A 22,508-nucleotide genomic window follows, 5' to 3' on the forward strand; every position below is an offset into this window, starting at 1 on the left:
TTATCGTGAACAAAATATCTTAACTCCTCCGTTTTACACGCTCAGCTGGCCTGATGTGTACAGAAACAGAAAAGATGGCCACTGTACGGGTTGCACTGCTAATTAACTGGAAATAATTAAAAGTGTACAGATTGTCGGTACCTAATTAAATGGCCCTTCCTCAGAAATTCCAGGTACATAACAGTTACTTTTCTGGAAATTATTAGCAAACTATGGGGATTTTTAAGGTGAATTTGAGCCAAAGAAAACCCACAGCAATAGTACATTTCTGTTTTTCAGCTGACTCTTCACCTGCTGGGGAACACGAGACTAAACGGCTTTCATTAAACTTCTTATAAATTGTAGGTTTACTGAATAAACTAATAAATGGATAAAGTGCACTGTTGAGCCAACATGCCTGGCTGTATATAGCAGGACTCTATAAAGGGATGTTATCTGTGTGTACATGCACTCCACCTGCATAGGAGCGCTGGGTTCATTATTACTGACAGGAAATGGTCAGAGGGCGGTTATCAGTCACTTCCTGTTTGACGTCCCTCTCAGACCAGACAGAGACTCACTTTATAACTGCGCTTCACTACAGCGTCGCGTAATCTCTGTGTTTACACTTCCGGCTGTCCCTGCTTATAACTCCAAATGAGCTCGGCAGCGTGCAGGCTTCACTTCCTGCTTGTGTAGTCTGACATCGTCTGGTTTTTATTTGCTCCTATAAAACACTCATGTTTGATTAAAGTGTGTGTCTTTGTTGCACTGTGAGTCACAGAAAATGATATTTAATCAGGATACTTTGTGTTTGTGCCCTGATGGGACGGTTACCTGCTTCATTTACACCCAAAGGTCACAGAGAGTGCAACATGAAACATGTGGTTACCACGGTAACCCCACTACTCTGAGAACAGACAACTGTTTTTTTCCCATAAACGATGTTTTGTGACTCACAGTTGGAGCACTTCTGCTGCTCGGATGGGCTTGAAACTCTCCCGGTTAAATCATTAGTGTCATGCCGGTTAGATCCGGTGCTGGAAGTTCATACGCAGTTTTTTCTACTATACTGGGGCAGGCGAAGTAGTTCATTTCCAGAGCGAGGTTTCCCTGATAGCTCATCAGAGTTATAGCGCCATTTTGTTTGACCTACTTTTATGTAGTTGAGTTGGAGTCGAAAACAACGTTACAACAACGAAAGCGAACGTCATTAGACATCTCCAGATGTAACTTTTATTAACTTCCCCTTTGGACGCATTTTTCTTTTATTGTATTTTTGCATTTCTGTCTTTCTTTTAAAGGTTTGTGTAGAAATACAGCAATGACTCTTTTTGAAAAGCAGCTGTTTTGCAGCCTTCACGTAAATGTCGGATGTTGGAGTTTCCCACTTTCACCCTTCAGTCAACCGCCGCTAAAACGAATTGCACCTGTACAAAGCTCTGAGTCACTTTGGTAAATATGCTGCGATCGCTGTAATGAAAACACTTTTCAGTGACGGTTTGTTTTGCTCTTTATTTAACTTGGAAGGAACCTCCAGTGGAAAACGACTGTAGAGGATCCAGACAACAAACCTTTTATTACCGACTTCCTAACAATAATTGCTGCAGATCTGATTTATTATGAAGCAGCTACACTCACTATACTTCAGTATTGACGCTATATCAATGGTTTACAAACGTAACACGTCGTAACGGCAGACTTAATGGCTTTCTGCAAAGTAAAAAACATTCTTTACTCGAGGATCCACGACAGTGTTACAACATTAAAGTACAAAGGATATATTAAAAACCGTCACTCTAAATAGAGGCAACTTTTAAACCCTTATTTTAAGTCTTATTTCAAGGTGGTACCAAAATGTTATGGTTCTGTTATAACATCTGTAATATCATGTTAATGAACATGAAAATGACTCATATGATGTAAAGTGAAGTAAATTTCAGCTTTGAATGTTCTAGCTTGACAAAAACAGAATCAGCAGATAAATCACTGAAAATAAACTTGCACATTGAAGCGTTTATTGCATCCCTTTTAAGCTCTGGAGCAAGCGTTGCCTGTAAAAGGACACGCAGTTGTCTGTTAGCCACAGTGATTGGTTCATCTAAAAGCCCCCCTCATTGGTTAGACTGGAATAACGATTCCCAAACCTTCATTTTGTCCATATTTGTTTTGCATGAAATAAACAAACACTCTCTCAAAAACACATTTACATTAATCATTTCTCCAGAACTTTCAAGGAAGGGGGGCCTCCTTGTATTTTTTCTGGTGAGGACAGTGAGGAGCCCCTCCACACCTCAGGATGTGCAGCTTTGCCATGATGTTCCTGAAGCAGTGGTTTAACATGCTTCTGACAGTTGCTGAGGAGAAGTAGAAGATAAATGGATCCAGGCAGGCGTTGAAGGTGCTGAAGAGCAATGCCATGTTCCTCCACCACTCACTGTCCTGGCGAACAAACCCCACCACATGGGAGGCGTTGTAAGGCCCAAAACAGACGGCGAACACTATCAGAGTGCCGAGTGCCAGACCAATGGCACGCAGCCTCCGGCGCCTGCCGATGTTTGGAAGACGGGACAGGATGAGGATGAAGTTGACGTAGCAGAAGCAGCAGATGAAGAAGGGGATGCAGAAGAGAACGAGGAAGAGCTCCAGGCGGATTGGCAGTAGGATTCTGAGCTCTTCCTCTGTGAAATTCAGGTAGCAGGTGGGTGGAGGCAGGGCAGAGCTGGTGGTGGTGCTGCCATTGGTGTTGTCACTGTCTGCACCTTTGCTCCACTGGGCGTAGGGCATGATGTAGACGATGCTGAGGTTCAGAGAGGTCACCACCCAGAACATGATGCTGGCCAACACAGCGTAGCGGGGTCTGCGGCACAAGGAATACCTGAGGGGGTAGGCGACCCCCAGGTAGCGCTCCACGCTCACAGCCGTGAGGAGCAGGGTGCTGTTGTAGATGGTGACGTAGAACAGAAAGCCAGTGAAGGGACACAGCTGGTAGGGCAGCATCCAGGCCATGTCGTCGACGGCCTCCTTCATTTTAAATGGCAGGAACGCCAGGAAGATGAGGTCGGAGATGGTGAGGTTGAGGAGAAGGATGTCTATTGGGGCTGCCTTGCGGCGCACTTTACGGCAGAAGGTGCAGAAGGCCAGGATGTTGGCGGGGACCCCCATCAGAAAGGTGAGGATGTAGACGGGAAGCAACAGGTGATTGCACATCACGGCGGCTGCTCACACCAGGGACAGACTCTCTGAGACACTGGACGCAAGAAAACATGAATCATGATTCATAAAAGGAAAACATTTCCTCTTTTGAACCTCTGATTGTGAGGACTAAAACATTATCAAGAGGATTTCTGAAGTTTTATCTCATTTTCAGCTACGCAAGCAGTGTTGTACAGACATTCATGGTCCCCAGAGGACGAGTCCTTCTGACTTCGGTGATCCCCTCTCTTTTCCTGTAGTGCCACCGTGAGGTTGGTATTTGTGGTTTAATGTGAGATGTATCATCATCTATCACACAGATTGCCATTAAACTTGATCAATATTAATGTCAGGTCAAAATCTTATTTGTCCATTAATTTGTTTTTTCTGCCAAACCAAAGCCACTGCTGTGCTTTACTTTTAGTGCTAATGAACAATCTTAGCAATTACAACACGCTAAATTAAGATGGTAAAATTATACCTGCTAAACATGTTAGCATTTTCATTATGAGCATTTTAGCATGCTTACCACCTGTTAAACAATCTCCTGAAGGAAACAAAAGTTGCTGAAAGGCTTAAACAAATCAGTAGAAATAAAACATTTTCATTCATTGCAACTCTCGCAAATAAAGACTTAAAATGTCTGAAACAGCCGGTCGTTTGTAGCACAAGTTACTCAAATAGGAGTAAATTGTTAACATGTTGGGGACTACTTTCAGCTGAGGATTTGTTGCTGTCGTGAGTATTAGGACAGTGTTTGTGGGATTGACTAAAATGAACTACAGTGCCCACTCTCACAGTGATTAAGGATCATATCACCCAGTATAACAGTGTGGTACATAGATACATAGACAATACTTGTGAGTAGGATCGACTCATTGTTCAATTCGTTGCTGATGGACTCTTGTTAGAATCAAAGATCTGAAAATCCATCGTTCACTTCCTTCAGTTTCATATACAGTCAATCCATCCACGCTGCTGAGCAGAAGTTATAAGAAGTGAGACTAACTGACCTGTCAAGCTTGAGAACCCAGGCTCTCCATCACTGTGCGGCTGTCCTGTCTGAGGCTGCAGCACTCTGGCAGCATGCTTCGCCTCCTGGAAGCAGACTGTTTGATCAGATCACAGGACTGCACTTAATCTGCACGTCCTACTGAATATCTGCTATCTCGCCTTCAACAAGGGGAAATTTAATAAGCTTCTGGACGCAATCTTTGTTCTCCTCGCTCTCCAAACATCATCTCCCAGCAACGGCTCCAAAGCTCGGTGTGATGTAGGTGGAAATGTGTCGTCATGACTTTTTGTGTGAGAGGTCTTGACAGTGACAAAGAGAAGGGCGGATGTTGCGTCCGTCACAACATCTGACCATAGAGGAGAGAGACTATCTGTCCACAAGAGGACACAGAACTCACATTCCCCAGATTCCCATTGAAAAAATACAACTTTTATCTTGTATTCACAACAATGCTTAAAGAAATATGCAGTGGCTATAAAGGGGAAGCTACACCTCCCTTTGTTATTGTTATTTACAGATGAGGAAGAAATGAATTCCTGGAGCCTTCATCACTTATGAGGGTTCATCTTTTTTTTTAAGCCCATTAAAAATAAAACAAAGAAAACAAAATGAGATACACATATAAATATATAAATACAATTTTAAAATAATAATAAGAAAAAAGTTAAAAATACTATTTAATGTTTACAAATCAAACCAAACAATACAAATAAAATTTGCTTAAATGAGTCAAACAAGCAAGTTTTGGCAAAACGTGAAAACGTATTTTACACTCACTGATACACCAAAGTAACTTCAGATTAACTTCAATTGATTAATCAGCAGCTACATCTGCAGTTATTAGAGCAGAATAACATACCTGCTGTCCGTCACCAGCAGCGACATGTTTTCCAGTTCCGGCAGCCGACTGGTGTTGGCGCCCGGCTCGGTCACTGAGGATCAGACTGCCCGAGGGAGCAGATGGGTTCAGTCTGCAGCCTGTCACCCCGTCAGTTTGTATCACACCTCCTTCCAGCAGCCCCCCCCCTTCTTAAACTGTCTGTCTGCACAACAACGTTCTCCACAACTAACCTGTGATTAGTCTGCAGCATTGTGCCAAATGATCCCTGGCTGATCTGCAGGACGAACATTTCAGACACATTTAAGAGCAGATTTGTTTATCAAGTGGTTCATGTGCACGTTTGTATGAACGTTAACACAGTTTACCCACCAAGACTCAGTGTGTTTATCTTTGTTAAACTACTGTACTGCTTTCAGTACTGGAGTCTTCATCAAAATCAGCACAGGAAGTTATTCAAACACAAGGAGAATATTATTTATTTTCTTAAATTATGTTATGTTTCGTGTTCACTTTGCCAGGTTGTAGAATAACAGGATATATCTCAAAATATCTTCATACTGAAGTTTTTGTTTTATGACACACTTTTCTCTGACGTTTAAGGAAACAAAAAAACTTTTTAACTTTAGGTTTTCATTTATTTTGTATAACACTTGATGTATACTTAGATATAAGATGTCCACGATGACAGATTACAATTATTTAGCAAATTATTTGAACAGTGATGATGCTGTGCTGAGAAGTTTGTATCAAAATTACATTTATCAATCTTTAACTTCAATGATTTACTGAAAGTTGGTTTTTATTTCCAAAATTAAATACTTTTGATGTCATTGACTTCGTCCTGTAGTGGCATGTATGTGTGTGTGTTATAGCCAACAGGAAGTTAGAAATATCAATCAAAAGTATTTTGAAAATGTCTTTATTCTTTAACAGACAACCTACACGACACACTTGAAAACATCATACTTTATTTTGAAGGACATTTTAGAGACATTTTATTATTAAACAGACTTCATTGAGAAAGCTCAGAAACCAGTCAATTAATGCACAAACAGATATTAATTAAAATGTAGAATTAATTGTTGATAAACCTTTATAACATTAACAATCTGCTCCCTTCAGGTGTGACAGTGAGCCAGTTCCCTGACACTGAAACACAAATGAAATGCAGCCATAATTGAGGATATTAGTTGCATCTGTGTTCCACAAGTCTAAATATCTGCCATGGGAAAGTTGTGCTCACAGCTCGTCTTGGGTTTAGTCCACTGAAAACACAAGAGATTCCCCTTGAACTGACAGACACCAGATGGAGCCATTTGTCACCAAAACGAATTGTCTGACGTAAAGTTCAACACTGTTTTCCACTGACTGCGTTTGAAAAGCAACTCTTCTTCCATTTCAACGATGAGCAGTTTCCTTGGCCAAAAACATGGATTTCCACGTCTCCTAAAGGTTCCTATTTACTGACGAGTTGGCAACACCTTTGGCCATTCCCAGAATACGAAACACTCGTGGGAAAAAGTGCATAATGAGTCACTTTCTATCATCAGGAAAGATGCTGACATAACATGACAGACAGCCTCATTTTGTAGATCAGCAGCGGTGATTCTAGATTTTCTGGGGCTCAAAGGACGTCTTCTGTCAGACTGTCCATGAATGTTTTTATCCTATTATTACTTTTCCCAAAGTCCCTGAAGTCTCCGCCCACCGTGACCTCACTCCTGACTTACTTTAGTCACCTCCGCTCCCGCCTGGCTCCTCTCAGTTAGTGTAGGTGGTGCTCGGACATTTGCAACACCGTTGGCGCTATGACATCGATGGCGACACCCCTCAATGCGGCTGAACTGGCTTTGCCGTCCACATACTCTTCCCATGACCCCCCTCGATACAGCTGGCGACAGCATCAGCATGACAACAGGCTCCAGGAAAACGTTGCAGGAGCTCGTCAGCATGGCGTACGTCCTCCACTCGACGTTTTCCTTCAACACAAACCCGACAACGTGCGAGGCGTTGTAGGGTGCATAGCACACCACAAACACCGCCAGCGTGGACAGCGCAACAGTCAGGACTCTTCTCTTCCCCATCGGGCGCAGATTTGAGCGCCACACCAGAGTGACGCAGCGCAGCGTGCAAAAGGACGTCACAATAAGAGGCAGGAGAAACAAGACGATGGCCATCTCCAGGCGTAGAGGCAGAAGAACAGCCAGCTGGGAGGCGTTGAAGTGGTCATAGCAGACTGAGGTGTCATCCTGAACGGAGACAAAGTGAGCCCCTCCTTCAGCCACCAGGCCGAAACTGAGGTGAAGGAGCACCAAGGCCCACAAGGCAGCGCTGATGAAGCAAGAGATCCGAGCACGGCGGTATCTCTTGTAGATGATTGGGAATGCGATGCTGAGGTAGCGGCCCGCCGTCACAGCGGTGATGAACAGGCAGCTGCCATACAGCGACGAGAAGAGGAAGAAGCTGTAGACGGGGCAGACGGGTGCTGGCAGCCTCCAGTCCTGAAGCAAAGTCTCCAGAGCCTTGACGGGCAGCCAGGCCACGAGCACCAGGTTGGCCAGGCACAGGTTGAGGGCGTAGACCACGTTGGGTGTGGCGCCATGCTTGCAGGCCTTGCGCACATACACGAACAGGACCAGCAGGTTGGCGGGAAGACCCAGCAGAAAGGTGAAGGTGTAGACAGAGAGAGCGACGCAATCCTCGTTAGTCACCTGCATGTCTTCGGTTTAGGACGTGGACGTAGGGAGTCCAGCCAAAAGGTAGCACTGCCTCCAATGTACCATGACAAGGACAAAGCTTCAAACTAACTCAAGCTCACAGGAAAGTCTCGACTAAAAGAAGCAAACAAACAGTCGGGTTGTCCTTGTGTCCTCTCCATTTATAGACCACATCTTTTAAAAGACAGATTCTCCATTCGTGGCACCAATGTCCTTTTCCAACGAGAGCTGCTGTGGTGCCAGGTTTCTCCCTCCGTTGTGTTTCGACTCAGCTCTGACACACAGGCAACATCTCTGAGACAGGTGGGGGGGGGAAGAGGCGGTGGCCACAAAGGTGCTGATGCACGTGGGCAAGAAGGGGGCGAGGTGCACACGACATCATGACAGAGATCCAGATAAGGAGACGCATCCAGTCATGCAGAAGTAGGGGGGCATTTAGCAGGCACCAGGCTGCCTTAATTGCCCTCTCAGTGGAGGGTAACAGACAGGTAGCATCTGGGCCCTTAAGTCAAATGATTCAGAATAATTCAGCGTGTCAGGAAGCACATGGCCATTCCCTTAAAGCCGAGGCTGTCTAAATGAACTGGAGGGCCGGGCAGTAAAGTCATAAATGTGCTGAAGTTGATGGTCGATGCGAGGACAGGATGGGTTGGGCTTTGGGGAAACGGTGACATGTTTGTGGCATGATGGCACTTCTCACAGTTTTATGGCGGAGAATGAGTTCTTTAGTGTGTGTTTGTGTGAGAGAAGAGTGGGTGTGCCATGCAAAAGGCTTTTGGTGAAGCAAATGGAGCAGAAAATCCCTGTGACTTGTTGCAGAGGCATTTTATTAGAGCAGAATGAATAACAAAACAAATACCAAGAAACATCTTTCCAAGAAAACCCCTGCAGCAGTTCAAAACATGACTGCTAGCTGCTTGATTAATGTAGTGATCCGCTGTTCAAAACACTCGTGTGTACAGTTACTCTCCTGATCCATGTTGGTTTTTTCAGGAAGCCTCAGGAGGTTGCAGTGGCTGTTTCTAACATGAGGGCCGTTTAATTAGTCCCATTTAAATGGTCAATCACAAAAGCTCGGGCTTTTAAGGATATTGGTGTGATTGTCTCAATAACTACTTTTGCTCATATTGAAAAAAGGCAAGAATCCCACAGTGATCTCCATTGTTCTTATCTCAAGAACCAAACCCTTAAACCTGCAGCCACTTGGGGGCAGCAGGAACAAGTTGTGAACATCTTTTCAACACCTTTCGAGTTGATACGGTGAACTTGTTGGCAAACAGTTGCTTATTTACACATCCAGCGGTTACGGAGCAACGCCTTCATTCATTCGGATTCGTGTTTGTGTCCACCTGATGATTGTAGGTCCAATATTCACTCTCTTTCAGCTCTGATTTTGGTCTCTACCAACTCCTGAGGTAAATATCTGTCTCTTTAGCTGCTCAGTGCTCCACTATGTTCACCTGCTAGTTGCTAACTGTGTCTGTCTGCTGTTTGGTGCTGAGCAGGTAGCGTCCAGTGGGTTTTTAGAGGCTTTTAGCTGAAAACGAAACAGTAAATCTGCGGGCCGGACAGATAAACGATGAGCTGAAACTCAATATAAAGCTCTGTAAAGCCGAGAGGAGCTGCAGATTCAGGCGATAGTTCTCTGTAGGTTCATCACCACGAGCGACTCCTTTCACATTGTCTCACTGGTTACAGTTAGTAATGTGTCTTGAACCATTTCCTCAGGTGATTTCCTAAGGTCACACTTCCAAGCACCAACTTTATCTCAAACTTCTTGAGCTCACTGTATTATCCTTATGTGGTTTAGTGAAAAAAAAAGAGAGTTTATTTTGGGGGTCCATAATTTAAAATAATTAGTGTGCTTGCCTTCAGCGATGCACATTCTTGTTTCTTGATCATTTCCTTACTAGTTTCCTGGAAAGAACTATGTTTTATGGTACTAATTATAGGGGAAAAAGACAGTGCTTAATTGGTACTCTTTCAATTAATTGATTCTAATCAATTACGAGCATAACCTCAAGTCTTTTAATCACAGCAGTCTACAGGAAAGCATCAAATTGTATTATACTGAGAAGATCCCACTTTCTAACCTTTCAGAGACGAGACACAAACCAAACATTTCTTAAAAACAGATCTTTCTCTCGCGTCTAAATCCTCATAAAAATGCAGCAACTAACACAAACACATCCATTTGAAGACGCTACGACTGCGGCAGGTGAGAGTTACGAGGGTTTATTGTCTAAGGGACCGTGTTTAGTGCCTGTTTACCAGGTTTTTTTTATCTAAACTGCGCATACTGTGTGAGTCAAAGTTCACGTCATTATCGCCGTCTTCATGCTCCAAACAGCATCAGTTGATCAAACAATACGACGAGGCCAAACAAAGAAAAAAGTAATGACCTTAACAGACATGAACGTGACCGCTTCCACTCGCGAATTGTTGTACGCAATCACTAAATTCTAAAAAAAAGACAAATTCATAATTAATTCAGATGCTAGAAATATCTTCATGACATTAAGACTATAGGAAACAAGCAAAAAATGCAAATTTTAAACATAATTTGGATGTTTTTTTGTTTAACACACACACAACTAAAAGCAGATTAATCAAACAAAAGGTCCAGACAGGTCAGAAGAAGATTTTTTGCAAGAGGACGACAGCTCTTGTTGAAATAAATAAATAAAATACAGGAAAGTGGGGATGATTAATGAATTTAAGACTGGACAGAACATTTCAGTGTCATGTCCATTGCTTGTTTACGTTTAAAACCATGAAGTGAAAGCTAAAAACGAATGAATCATCCTAATATATGTTTTGAGCTGTATCCCTTCTCTTCGTCTTACTGAGCCAGCAGTTGCAGGTTGCTCCTCCCACTGGAGTTAGTGAGCGGGACCAGCAGCACCGGGGTTTTATCAGTGCACGAGGTGGTTGCGAGGCGGGTACGGGTGTTCATGCTTCGTTGTTCCAGAGACAGAGCTTCCTGTTTTCTGGAAAGATCCTGCAACATGCGAGAGTGGTGGAGCTTCATCCTCTGCAGGGAGTGCCTGAGTGAGAACAGGACGGGAGAAACAAGCAGGGGTTTCTTTCCTCTCTGGTATTCACAACACGACATTTACTTCTGTGGCTTCTTATCATTTCAATTAGCTGTGTTTAAACCATCACTATGTTCACTGCATAGTGAAGAGTAAAGACAATATTCCTAAATGTGAGAGACATATTTTTTATGCCATATACTCCCTGATTACCTTTATTATTTTTTGTGTCTTTTGACGTAAACTTTTTTGCAGCTGAAGAACCAGAACATAAAAATGTGGATAAACTATTAAATCCACTTGGTGATCACAGCAGCAAAACTCTGACTCACTGAGCCTCAGACAGCTTCCGTTTCAGAGCCATGATTGTGGCCTCCAGCTGATGGACTTCATTAACGAGGCCGTGCTGCACCTGCAAACAAACAGGAAGGAAGAGATCAGTCAGGACCAAGGTTATTAAAATAACCCTGACCTACTTCCACCGATGCTGCCAATATCTGATATTCCACAGTATGTGCTTTATTTAAACCTCGTCTCTGCACAGGTCCATGCCAGATCTGTTGGTCCTGTTCTCCAGTCTGGTGTGAGCCAGTTTCAGGCAGGCCGTCTTCGCCTGCAGATCTGCATCCAGCCTGTGGATGTCGCTCTCCATTTCTGCCATTTCATCTTCAGTCTACAGGCAGATGTACACACAGTCAACACTTTACTATAAACAATCTCTTGCCCTCTAGGAAATTGGCTGGATGAAGACGTTTGACTGCTTGTGTGCTAAAAACTGTAAAACTGTAACCTGCAGTTGAAAAGATAAATACCTGACATTAGAAGATAGTAGATATCTTACATTTCTTATTTGCCACTCCAGCTCATCGCGGGCCTGCTCTTCATGGTGATTACGCTTACGGAGAGCAAACTCTGTGGCCCTGCGCTGAGTGTCCAACTCATTCTGCAGCTAAGAAACAGAGAATAGAGAGAGAATTTCCTGTATCTTACACTGCTGACCACAGAAGAAATGAGAGCAAGATTGGTGCACAATATCCCCAGACTGTCAGGACAACATGAGTTAAACAAATCATATTTCATACAATCATACAAGTCATATTAAAGGACAATACTACAAATGCACAAGTAACCTTTTGAACCTTAAGTGGCATATATTTGCACTACAAATACTATACAGGCAGGTGTAGTTACATACACACACACACCTGGGCTCGGGTGAGACTCATGTCCTCCCTCCTTTGCTGGGACACCTGCATGGCCTCCTGGGCACGAGCCACATTATACTGGCTGAACTGGAGCCACTCCTGGGGGGTGGAGGAACTACAACAATGACAACATTTGTACACTTTACTTAACGAGGCCTGAGTTAACCAGGAAAGCTGAACAATTAAGTATTATTCTACTGTATTCTGCTTAAAGGATTACACCGGGATGTATTGTGCAATGAGAAACTTCTTATGAGTCAAAATCCCATCAATAAGTAATGTAAGAGTTTGAACGTTTCAGCTATCAATCAAAGTTTTAGCAAAATGGTTAAAATGCGGATGTAAACTTCTAAAACAAAAACTACCACTGTGTATTAATTTCATGCACACCCTCATCCCAAGATTACCCTGATGGTATGCGAGTTGGGTTGGTCTTCAGGGAGATCTGAGGTGACTTTACTGTAAGTGACAGGCAGGACATATCAATGTCCAGGGCGTCCATCTTATTCTGGAGGTCAGAGGTCAGCTGGTGCCGAGCCTCCTGCAAAACACTGGGAACAAGAACAAAGAAAGATGGTCAGAGAAAAAGCAAAAACAGAAAATGGTGCCTCTGCAATTTACTTTGCATCGCACCGTAGCGTCCCTCACCACAGTTGCTCGAAGGCTTGGTCTACGTGCTGCTGCAGAACTTGCTGCACTCTTTCAATCAGCTCCGCTTCTTTTTTCAGCTGCTCGTCTACGGGGTCAGTGACAAGCTCGAACCCTCGCCGCCCGTCCCTCAGTGTCAGGCATTCGCTGCTGACCTCCAGGGGAACGGCAGTCGCAGCCAGGGCCTGCTCGGTTTGCTCTTTAGACTGTCCCAACACACATCAAGGCTGAGGTCACTTCACTGTCAGACTCAAGCAGTGAAGTTTGTAAGAATAGGACAAAGTAACACCTACGTGCTCACAAGTAAGTTATCTATTGAAGGACTTTCTCTTTAAATTTTAAATTGAATGATTCGGAGAATATTAATACTTACACACAGATACATTCAGTCAGGTATAAAAGTACTTATGTGTCTGACACTTAACAAAAGGCTGCCATCTTTGTGCTACAATGAATATAAAATGAGACATGTTTTTGGACAAATCACCAGGGTCAGAGCCTCCATCTCTTCATCCACTTTCTGTGCGCAGGTTTCTAATGCCTCTTTCCACCGGGCAACATCCCAAACCCGGTCACTCAACCTGCGAGAGGTATCGCTTTCATCCCAGGTTGTCTACAGAGAAAAGGTGCAAGAAAATGACTGAGGGGAGGTTGATAAAATGTGGACAGGAATATGTGGACAATGCATGGTGTTATGGAACATTCTTCATCCTGTGCAGTGTGACACTGACTGTCACTAGCTTTCTGGCAGACATCCTTACATACAAGAACCCACCTTACAGTTGGTCTCGTTGCGTAGCGACCTCCCTTCCTGCCGGATCCCATTAGAAACATATCGCTCATGTTGTGCTGTGCCAGTCAGCTGGTGGTTGTTGCTGTACCACTCTGACACACTGCGGCGCAGGCCAGGCTTTGCAGGAAGTGCAGACATCCTACTGTTGCAGAAACAATCAAACATCCAAATCACTTGCCAAGCACAAGTTATATGTGCAGGATTTGTTTCAGTGACACTCAGGAGCATATTGATACCCTTGAGGTTCACACACACACACACACACACACACACACATACAAGTGGTACAAGTCCAACAGAGCCCCTATAACATGCAGCACAAATACACAGTGACAGATAATGCAGCATAAACTGCATTAGTAGTCAATATACACACACCTGTTTTCAAACGTTATTAACAACTGAGTTTCCTTTATCATGATGCTACTTTTAAAAGAGGGTCCTTTCAAAGAGGAAGTATTTGGCCCTTGACAGTAAACGTCACACATCATCATTTCCTCTGCACAGTCTGACCCAGAAAACAACCAGTTGACAAGTTGATGTATGAAGATAACTTACAAAGTGAAGTGGGGGAAACCTGAATTACACTTAGACAAGAACTACACTTTAATTGAGCATTTCCATTTTGTGGGACTGTATACTTGTACTTCACTACAATTCTTCTAATGGAAATATTATTTGGTTATTTGGTGGTTAATAGTATTTAATCAGTTTATTTGCAGATTAAGCTTTTACATAACACATGACTGAGTCAAAATGCATAAAACCCAACAGTGTATTAAGTCATACTTAGCATCACCTGGACAGCAGGAGGTCGGTCATCAGTTGGAATAATATCATTCAATATATTGATTTTGTATGACAAACATTTGACTCAGAAGTGAGTGTTGTGTTACCATACCATAGATGCACATTTCATGTATATTTAACAAGGTATACGCTTGAGTGCAGGATCTTAACTTAATGGGCTGTTGGAGGTTTGCCTTCACAGCTAGCGGTGAAGCAACTTACGGCAGCTATATTAACCTGACAGACATGAGAGGGATCTCTCTTTGAAGCAGTAGGGTCAAATCACTCAGACCAGCAACCTCCCAGAACACGAAGCTTCTCAAACTAGTCACCGCTGCTGTTTACGAAGCGCCGTCTCAAACAACGCGACAAGTTTAAATCTCATCTCAAAGTTGGATTTTACTCACCGGAATTCTAGAACGTTCAGTGAGTCAGGCGCGTGCAGGTCTCCTGTAGCAACAACTAGTCGGGCCGTCACCTGGCAACGGGCCGTCACCAGGCAACGGGCCGACACAACGTTCGAATGAAACATTTAAATAATTAAAATACCGTGGCAACGACGTTTGTGACGCCAGGAGCCTACGGGGGACGTACAGAAGGTAGAACAGACGTGTTGTCCCGGTTAGCTTGAAGCTCGCTGCTCAAAGGAAACTCGAAATACACAAAAAATGTAGGCAACATCTGTGAGAAACAACACTCGGTTATAAACACTTCTGTTTTATTGTAGTATCAGAATTAGTCATGCCAGTGGTTATATTTCCATGCTGTGGTGGCTTTCAGTGTAGACAAAAGCTGGTTAGTCACAACTATCATCACTCGCATCCAAAGTACCCTCAGCACATTCCTGACCATGGTTTTGTTTTTATGGTCTTCTGTCAGCAGCAAGGGTTCCCAAAGTTTTATAGAATTAGGGAATATTGCAAAAAAAGCCACCTCGGGTGTCCACTAAAATGCAGCAGGACTAGTGGGCCAAACAGAGGCCCGTCTTAAACCAAGACCTCTCATGACTGAACCTCTATTTCAGTGCATTACACCAGTGACCTATTAAGCAGATATACAAACAAACCATATATTAATGCCCGTTGAAAATGATTCACATGTTGAAAATCATCTCCATACTCTCATTTATCTGTACATTGCACCTAATGGGAACAGAGATCTAAACTCTATATGTAAAGACTTCATTGAGTCTGGGAACCACTTGCCAGAGCACTATCCCAATTACCTGAGCTATGTTAACACCTAGATTCTCCAACAGGCTTCTATTAAGGCCTTGCACTAAAAAAATAAAACCTCCATGGCTGTGCTATCGAAGCTGCTTTTCCTTTGACTGTCAGAAAATAATTTACTGACATTGGATTATGTTTATAAAGTCTGTGAGCTCTGCCTGGTGCTTGGAGTGTCAGTTTAAAGAGGAAGAAATTGAAAAAGTTACCTCAAACTGCACACAGATCAACTATATATACACATGATCCACTGACAGTAAAACCATCCAGTGATGAGCACGATCAAAATATCAGATTTGCCCATTATTTGTTTGTTTCTGGGGGAAAGAGTAAATGCAGAGATCAGCTTTTCTTTGTCCTTTCTGTGTACACATTCCTTAAAGACTAATAAATTAAAAGTACATGGGAGCTATCATTCATGTCACATTTAGTAGTTTCAAACACAGCAAATGTCAACAAAAAAAGGAACAAGTAGGAGTTTGCGGTACGATAAAAAGGTGAAATCATTAAAAGTAAATTTTCTGTGGCAGGTTCATAATTTAAAGTAAAAAGAAAGTTTGGTGCAAGCGTGGTGGTGCTGTGCAGAGGTCGTTTTCTTTGAAGCAGAGGATAGAGGTTCAGTTAGCTACACAGTTAACGGACTTCAGCCTTTGAACAGCTGGAGGTGGAGGAGGCGTTTTCACGTTAAAGTCCTTCAGTGTTCTTCTCGAGCCCTGCATGTGTTTTTGTGGTCCAATTTCAGATGGAAATTGTCTCTCATTGTTAATCCTTTCCTGGTATTGTTCAGGTGGGTGGGAGGATGCGACATTGTGTTTGTGATGTTACATGTGTCCAGCCCACAATCACTGTGGTGTTGCATCTCCATTGACTTCTACGCCGTGCTGCTGTAGCTGTGCTCGAAGCAGTGCATTATCATTCTTCAGCTCCTCAATCTAGAAAAAAAAAAGAAAGATAATTAGACATACAAATAAATAGAAAACAAGCTATATAGTGACACAGTTTCTCTCACTTGTCACAAGTAGTAATTACAGAATCCTGGCACATTGTATTTTCTTATATTTCCGAAGATTTTTTGAGTTATACCGTGCTCATGTCATATGAGATAGAAGGTAGATTCCCATGAGCGTTCAAGTCATTGGACAACTCAAGACAGGTAACAAATACTGCTTTCACAACAATTGTAATTACAACTTGGATTGCAGGAAACAAAAAGAGGCTTTGGATGAGGTTAAGTGTATTTTACTCCTGTTTTACTTTTGTTATCAAATGATCAAATATTTTATCTGTGGTGTATGCTAACACGTAGCATAAAAATAGCACAAGAAGTCAGCAAAGCGAGTTAGTTGCACAGCTACAGGAAGCTAACGTTAGCAAACATTAGCCACTGGCCATACAATTTCAAGTAAGACTGTCGTGGTAAAACCTCTGACTACCTCATGTTCACAGGGCTGCATCTCAAATGTTTTGTTTCCATTACACTAAATAAAACGTTAGACATGCACTCAAGGAATAACAGGTTTATATAGGAAGTGAACCTGTTGTCTAAGCAGGTCGTTGTCCATCTCGACTCGCTCCACCTCTTTGTAACTCTCCTGCAGTCGCTGGTTACTCTGACGGAGCTCTCGGATGTAGTCACAAGCTTTGGACAGGATGCCACCTTTACTCTGAGAAATAAAGCACATTGAGATGAAGACCACATGTGTGAAATATGACTGATCACTTCCTTTATTACATATTTTTCTTTTTAACCCTTCAGTTTTTCACATAAATCTTTACTGAACCTTTCCACCAAACCCTTGGTTACATATAAAGCAATATCAGATTAATAAACTGAAGCACTGCCACGTGTCCCTGCCGAATACAAACGCTACTCAATAGAGTCTCATTGTGACTGAGACTGTGAGACCTTGGCTGTGCCTGGTGTTTCTATCTGACCTTCAGCTTCAGTTATGCAAGCATGCATTAGGTGAAAGCACAGAAAGCACAGAAAGTGTATTGAAGTATGGAGGTTAGGTTTGTGAGTCTGATGTCACAAAGCTTCATCGTGCATACAAGCAATGTGAAGACATGGAGGACAGAAAATGTAACGCAGATTCTGATTTGAAAAGACCACACACATAAAAAGCCGTCACTTTCAGCTATGTGACCTCAAAAAAAACAGAGCCAGATTTAATCTAAAAGACATGTTATTACAGCTCTCTGTCATTATTCTAGATTGAAGAAAAAAACATTTTGAGGACACTCACCGCTCCAGTTCTGCTGTCTACGCTGCAGTCAGGGATGATTTTTGACAGTGTGACAATCCAGTTGTTAATCTTGTCTCTTCTTCTTCTCTCCACTGCAAAGACAGAAAGAAAGAAACTTATTTTTTTAACCACCAAGCTGTGGTTCATAACGGGAAATCATTTTTAAAGAGAGTAATCTTTAGGTCCTTTCAAAATGAAAACTTTCAGGCTCTATAAATACGCACCAAATGAAACTACTATCTGTGTAGCATTTACAAAACACAAGGAAACGTGGACGTCAATAATCATCTCTCACAAAGACAGAATTAAGACATAAGACTTTCAAACACTCATGACACCAACGACCACATACCTTCATTGTGTTGTGCTCTTCGCCTCTCATCTCTGGGCGCCCGTGGACCCTCCACCTTCCTGTAAAGACACAGCAAAACTAATTTAACAATGAAATTATAAATATGAATAAAATGTCAAGATTTTCAATATTAACAACATCTGTAACACCTGAGCTAGAATCCAGTCAATAATTAAAAATCTTGGCTGTCAAACGCATCTGAACAAAGACCCAAACTTCTTGGCTTTTGCTGTTATTTTCTGGCTGGTTGAGGACGAATGCCCACATGCACCATTAGTTTTGGTCTTTATTAGTCTCGTTTGGGGAGGAGGCGCAGACACAACTGAACCTTCGGCTCCTCTGAAAGTTTGGGGGATCCAGCCGTTGTATTAGGATGTATAATTTCTTATTAGCCTTATTTGTGCTAACAGGATTTAGTCATAGGATATTGCTAAGCCTAAAGCTGACTGTTAATAAACCTGCCAACATATAAATCACGACACAAGGATGCTAATGGTTGATTAGTGAGCCACCAAACGTCTGTCTCTACAACACATGATGGGGGCAGGGTGGGGGCGTATGTGAAAGTTCTTCTCACCAGTTTGTACTGCCATGCTGCAACATCTCGCTTTCACCAAGGTCTCTGGGGATGGCAGGTAAGTAGGACAGAGTGTGGTTTTCAGATGTTGGATGTTTTAAATGATGGATATTGATTTTTTTTCTTTTTTTTTGTATCTTCATTTGAACACACAATGACAAAAACTAAATCATTCCAAAAAAAAAGGGAAGGAAGAGGTAAAGAACATCCGGTCCACTGTGAAGTTACAGGGAGAGGAGGTGAGGAAATGCGGAGGAGAGAAGTCGGCCAAACACGTGGGGAGAGGGTTATGGTGATTTGGTAACTTCAGGGAAAGGATGAAGGTGTTTTGTTATACTCACGCAGTGTAGGTGTGTGTACGTGGTGCGATGGTACGAGGGGCCGTCGTCTGCAGCACCTCAGGGGGGCTCATCATCACGTAAAACTGACCTGGATTATAAAGAGACAAACAAAAGTTATCCTCAATGTGATGATTTAATAATAAATGCTGGATCAGGGACGTGATGTGGGTCAAAGGACGAAAAGACAAGGTGTCTTCTCACCTCCTGCCTGCGTGATGGTTGGGTCGGCGGTGGCCTGCACCGACACGGCCGTGGCTGTTCCATCGCTGACGGTGGCGGCAGGGAAATAAGCGAAACGCGTCTCTCCTCCCACCGTCTCCCCGGCAGGACTGCCGCCATTGCTGAAAGGGTTCTGGATAACAGCCTGGCAGACGGTGGAGTCAGAGACAAGTCGGTCAAACAGTAAACAACAACAACAACAACAACAACTAATATATAATAGATAGTAAGGCTCCGTATGGCTTTGTTTGTGTGGTTCTGAGGAACAAGTAAGTTCGACCAATCAATTTATGCTGTTACTGTAGGTCGAGTATTTATTCTGTACTTGTGCTCTGTGCGTTGACACATTTTCATATCTGTGTTGCTGATGTCAAAGTATGAACTGCAGAGTCAATTCAACAGCTCAAAAGGCCATCGTCCGTGAGTAAACCCCACTACGACTTAGACACGAATCACATCCTCACACCCGCTCCGGTCTCGCAGTCAGTTTGCTCACCTGAGCCACTGCCTGAGGGGCTCCAGCAAACGCCGCGGTGGAGACGACGCTGACGGCTCCGGTCCCGTCAGCTGTTGCTTCTAATTGATCGTCCGTCACCTGAACCACACGATAGGTCACCTGGAGACGGAGCGCACAGCAGATCTCTCAAAATAAGGAGGAGTGATCACACTTGTTACCAAAACACAGTCGTTTCAGTTCAGTTGTTTTGCTAAGCTTCTGAGCATGAGTAACTGGTTATCAGGTGTCATCATCTAACTCATCTGCTTTCCCATGACAGCTTATGGTTCGTGGTTATTTCCAGAATTCAAATGAATCACTAGAAAATATGCCTGGTGTGAACGTAGATAAGAATAAGTAAACGTAATCAATCATCCAACAGCACACTGAACTTCAACCTTAAAATGAACCATTAGCTACACCCCTCCGCCAAACAGCTATTGTCCAATCACAGCGTAGCATCCAGATGTTGAAGCGTGCGTGCATGGGGCTGCGGTAAGAGAAGGACTCTGCATCAAGAGAGCTCTTCTTCTCCAGCCTTTTCCAAAACATATTTTCTGACACGTTAGACCCACTCAGTCCTCTGAAGTCTACGAACCTTTATTTTCATTAAGTGTGACTGAATTCTCTTGTTGTATGTTGCATCTGTGATGTTCCCATCTCTCTTGAAGCTTAACTAACTAACAAAGATGTAAAAAACACTGTTCTGCGTGCTCACCTGTCCTCCACTGTTCTCTGTGCGGAACTGGTACTGCACATTGTGGTCAGCGAACGCAGCCTGCGGGACACCGGTGATGGTCACTGCAGTCTGCTCCTCCGTCCCCACCGCCTCCCCTGCAACACACAGGTCAACACGTTTCAACCCTGCGCCGCTGCACCGAGGCAGAGCTACGATGAGACAGATGTGACAGATGTGAGTGGACGCATTTCTGCAGACGACGGCCGTAGACATGCACACATGTTGCTCAACGTTCTCGTGTCTCAAAGACGCAAAACCTAAATTTGCATCGCAAAGAGTTTTATTTTGAGAAAAGAAGCAGATTGTTTGCTTCACTTGTCAGGATCAGAAGAAGCGAGGCTCCCACCTTCCTGTAGCTGCACCACCTCTTCTGTTTCCTGTTTGTCGTGACTGAAAACAAAAGAAAAAACACAGATGAGTCAATTTCAGAGCTGAACCCAACATGCACACTTTCTCAGAAATAAGATAAGCAATAATTAGTTGTAATCAATCTATAGGTGGAGCAGGCTTCTCATAGCAGGCTTGTGGATAGAGGGCGCCCCCAGCTGGCCACAGGAGGACATGACGTATGAGACATAAATAAAGTGATAAATAACTGGCGTGAGAGAGTGACAGAAATCGTGTTTTCTGCAACTTCCAGGAGGGAAATTACAGTTATTAGTGGATTAAAATTCAAGTCTAAGTGGTTTGATTAGCTGCACAAAGAAAAACAAACTTCACAAATAACTATAATACTCGTAACACCGCCCCTCCCAGTTTAATTTAAACATTTTAATCCAAAAAGAGCTGCATCAGGTGCAGTAACAGCCCGGTGCAGTCAGATGTTACCCCGAAACACAGTCACTAAGTGCTGCTGTGCATTTGTCCTTCTTGACACCCAAATAAAACAGTAATCGTGATGTTACAGATTTGCAAAAAGGGCGCTCAGTTTCTGCTGAAAATGTCTTCATGGATGCCGAAACGCATCAACCCCGCAAGCTGCACAGCCGCAGACTCCGGCAGAAGGTAAAAAGCGAAACAATGCACCGATATTAAAAGTATCTGGAGCATGCGGGATATTAACAGAGCATTGCGTTGCAAGGAGAAAAAGGTTTTAGGCCGTGGTGGGAGCCATGGCTGAGCAGGAAGCGGGCAGCAGCCTCTCACCTCGCCGAGCTGTCCAGACTCTGCTCCAGCATATCCATGAAGCTTTTGCGGGTGTAAAACGCCGATATTCAACGACACTGATTTACGGAGATGGAAGCGCTGATCACGGGGACAAACACACGGGTCATGTGAGGAAGACAGTCCAGGACACGTGAGGCACCGACCGGGCAAGGAGCTAAAATGGAGGCCGCTGCTGAGCAGGACGGAGCCGTCTGCGTCTGTGCGGAAAACCCCAAAAAAACAAAACACTCCGGGTTTTTACGCGGCTTCGCGGAGGCGGTGGAGCTCCGCCAGGCGGGTTAAGATCGTTAAAGTCTTTTAGATCGACTGGCGGGTGCACGGAGAGAGGATTATTTCTCTTTGAACAGTTCGTCGGGAATCTTTTTTTTTTTTTTTTTGTCCTCGGTTTCCTTTTTGTTGCTCTGCTGCGCACAGCTGCTGTTTATCCGCGCAAAGCTGCGGGCTGCGACATGCGCTCAATAAGATATGGAGTGGACTCGTTACTGCGTTTAGTTATGTGGAGAAGTTGGTGTTTTATTTCACTGACTGTCGCTTTGTCTCTGTAACATTTCACACGTTGTAACTCGGTATTCACGTGACTCCTCGGGTGCGAACAGTTTGGAGGTTAGAAGCGGCGGATCGCGTCTGTTCTCGGTTTATTTCTGCATTCAAACTCGCACATTTCTTGGATTATTTTTGTGCTTTTGAGACAATGTTGTTTATTATTTCTCCAGGGAATCATATTCATCTGTAAAGTATTTATCTAACAGACACACGCCGACAACCAGCTCCTGCACGGCACTTTTTTCAGGTCCTGTGCCCAGGTGACCACCGAGATCCAATACGGGTTTTCCCACAAACCACATGACATAAAATGTCCACGTCGTGCCACAAACCGACAGCCGCTCAAACGTTTCCTCATAATTCACAATTTTTATGTCGTGTTTGA

At 43.5% G+C, this 22,508-nt stretch overlaps 4 protein-coding genes across 5 annotated transcripts; all 4 read right to left on the minus strand.

The window, feature by feature from the left end:
- Positions 1–2,211: 2,211 nt before the first annotated feature.
- Positions 2,212–3,189, minus strand: LOC139299046 (free fatty acid receptor 3-like). Its single transcript, XM_070921920.1, has one exon. It carries the CDS (start codon positions 3,187–3,189, stop codon positions 2,212–2,214), a length of 978 nt encoding a protein of 325 aa, XP_070778021.1.
- Positions 3,190–6,745: 3,556 nt separating this feature from the next.
- LOC139299269 (free fatty acid receptor 3) lies at positions 6,746–7,747 on the minus strand. The gene has a single exon (XM_070922176.1). The coding sequence runs from the start codon at positions 7,745–7,747 to the stop codon at positions 6,746–6,748; it is 1,002 nt and encodes a 333-aa protein (XP_070778277.1).
- A 2,842-nt stretch (positions 7,748–10,589) lies between these two features.
- On the minus strand, positions 10,590–13,566 carry tekt2 (tektin 2 (testicular)). The gene is made up of 9 exons (XM_070922301.1): positions 13,411–13,566; positions 13,123–13,248; positions 12,636–12,841; positions 12,395–12,538; positions 11,988–12,102; positions 11,624–11,731; positions 11,312–11,455; positions 11,115–11,194; positions 10,590–10,794 (listed from the first exon to the last, which is right to left on the minus strand). Exons 1-9 carry the CDS (start codon positions 13,564–13,566, stop codon positions 10,590–10,592), a joined length of 1,284 nt encoding a protein of 427 aa, XP_070778402.1.
- Positions 13,567–14,918: 1,352 nt separating this feature from the next.
- usf2 (upstream transcription factor 2, c-fos interacting) lies at positions 14,919–21,918 on the minus strand. 2 transcript variants are annotated; one of them, XM_070921407.1, is made up of 11 exons: positions 21,560–21,918; positions 20,760–20,803; positions 20,393–20,508; positions 19,675–19,794; positions 19,161–19,323; positions 18,960–19,047; positions 18,619–18,663; positions 18,042–18,100; positions 17,690–17,781; positions 16,979–17,107; positions 14,919–16,375 (listed from the first exon to the last, which is right to left on the minus strand). In XM_070921407.1, the coding sequence occupies exons 1-11, from the start codon at positions 21,595–21,597 to the stop codon at positions 16,286–16,288; spliced, it is 984 nt and encodes a 327-aa protein (XP_070777508.1). In that variant the 5' UTR covers positions 21,598–21,918; the 3' UTR covers positions 14,919–16,285. The 2 variants fall into 2 exon arrangements, with proteins under 2 accessions (XP_070777508.1, XP_070777509.1); XM_070921408.1 differs by lacking the exon at positions 18,619–18,663.
- Positions 21,919–22,508: the final 590 nt, after the last annotated feature.

Source organism: Enoplosus armatus, chromosome 16 (genome assembly GCF_043641665.1).
Source record: "Enoplosus armatus isolate fEnoArm2 chromosome 16, fEnoArm2.hap1, whole genome shotgun sequence".
NCBI classification, from domain to species: domain Eukaryota; kingdom Metazoa; phylum Chordata; class Actinopteri; order Centrarchiformes; family Enoplosidae; genus Enoplosus; species Enoplosus armatus.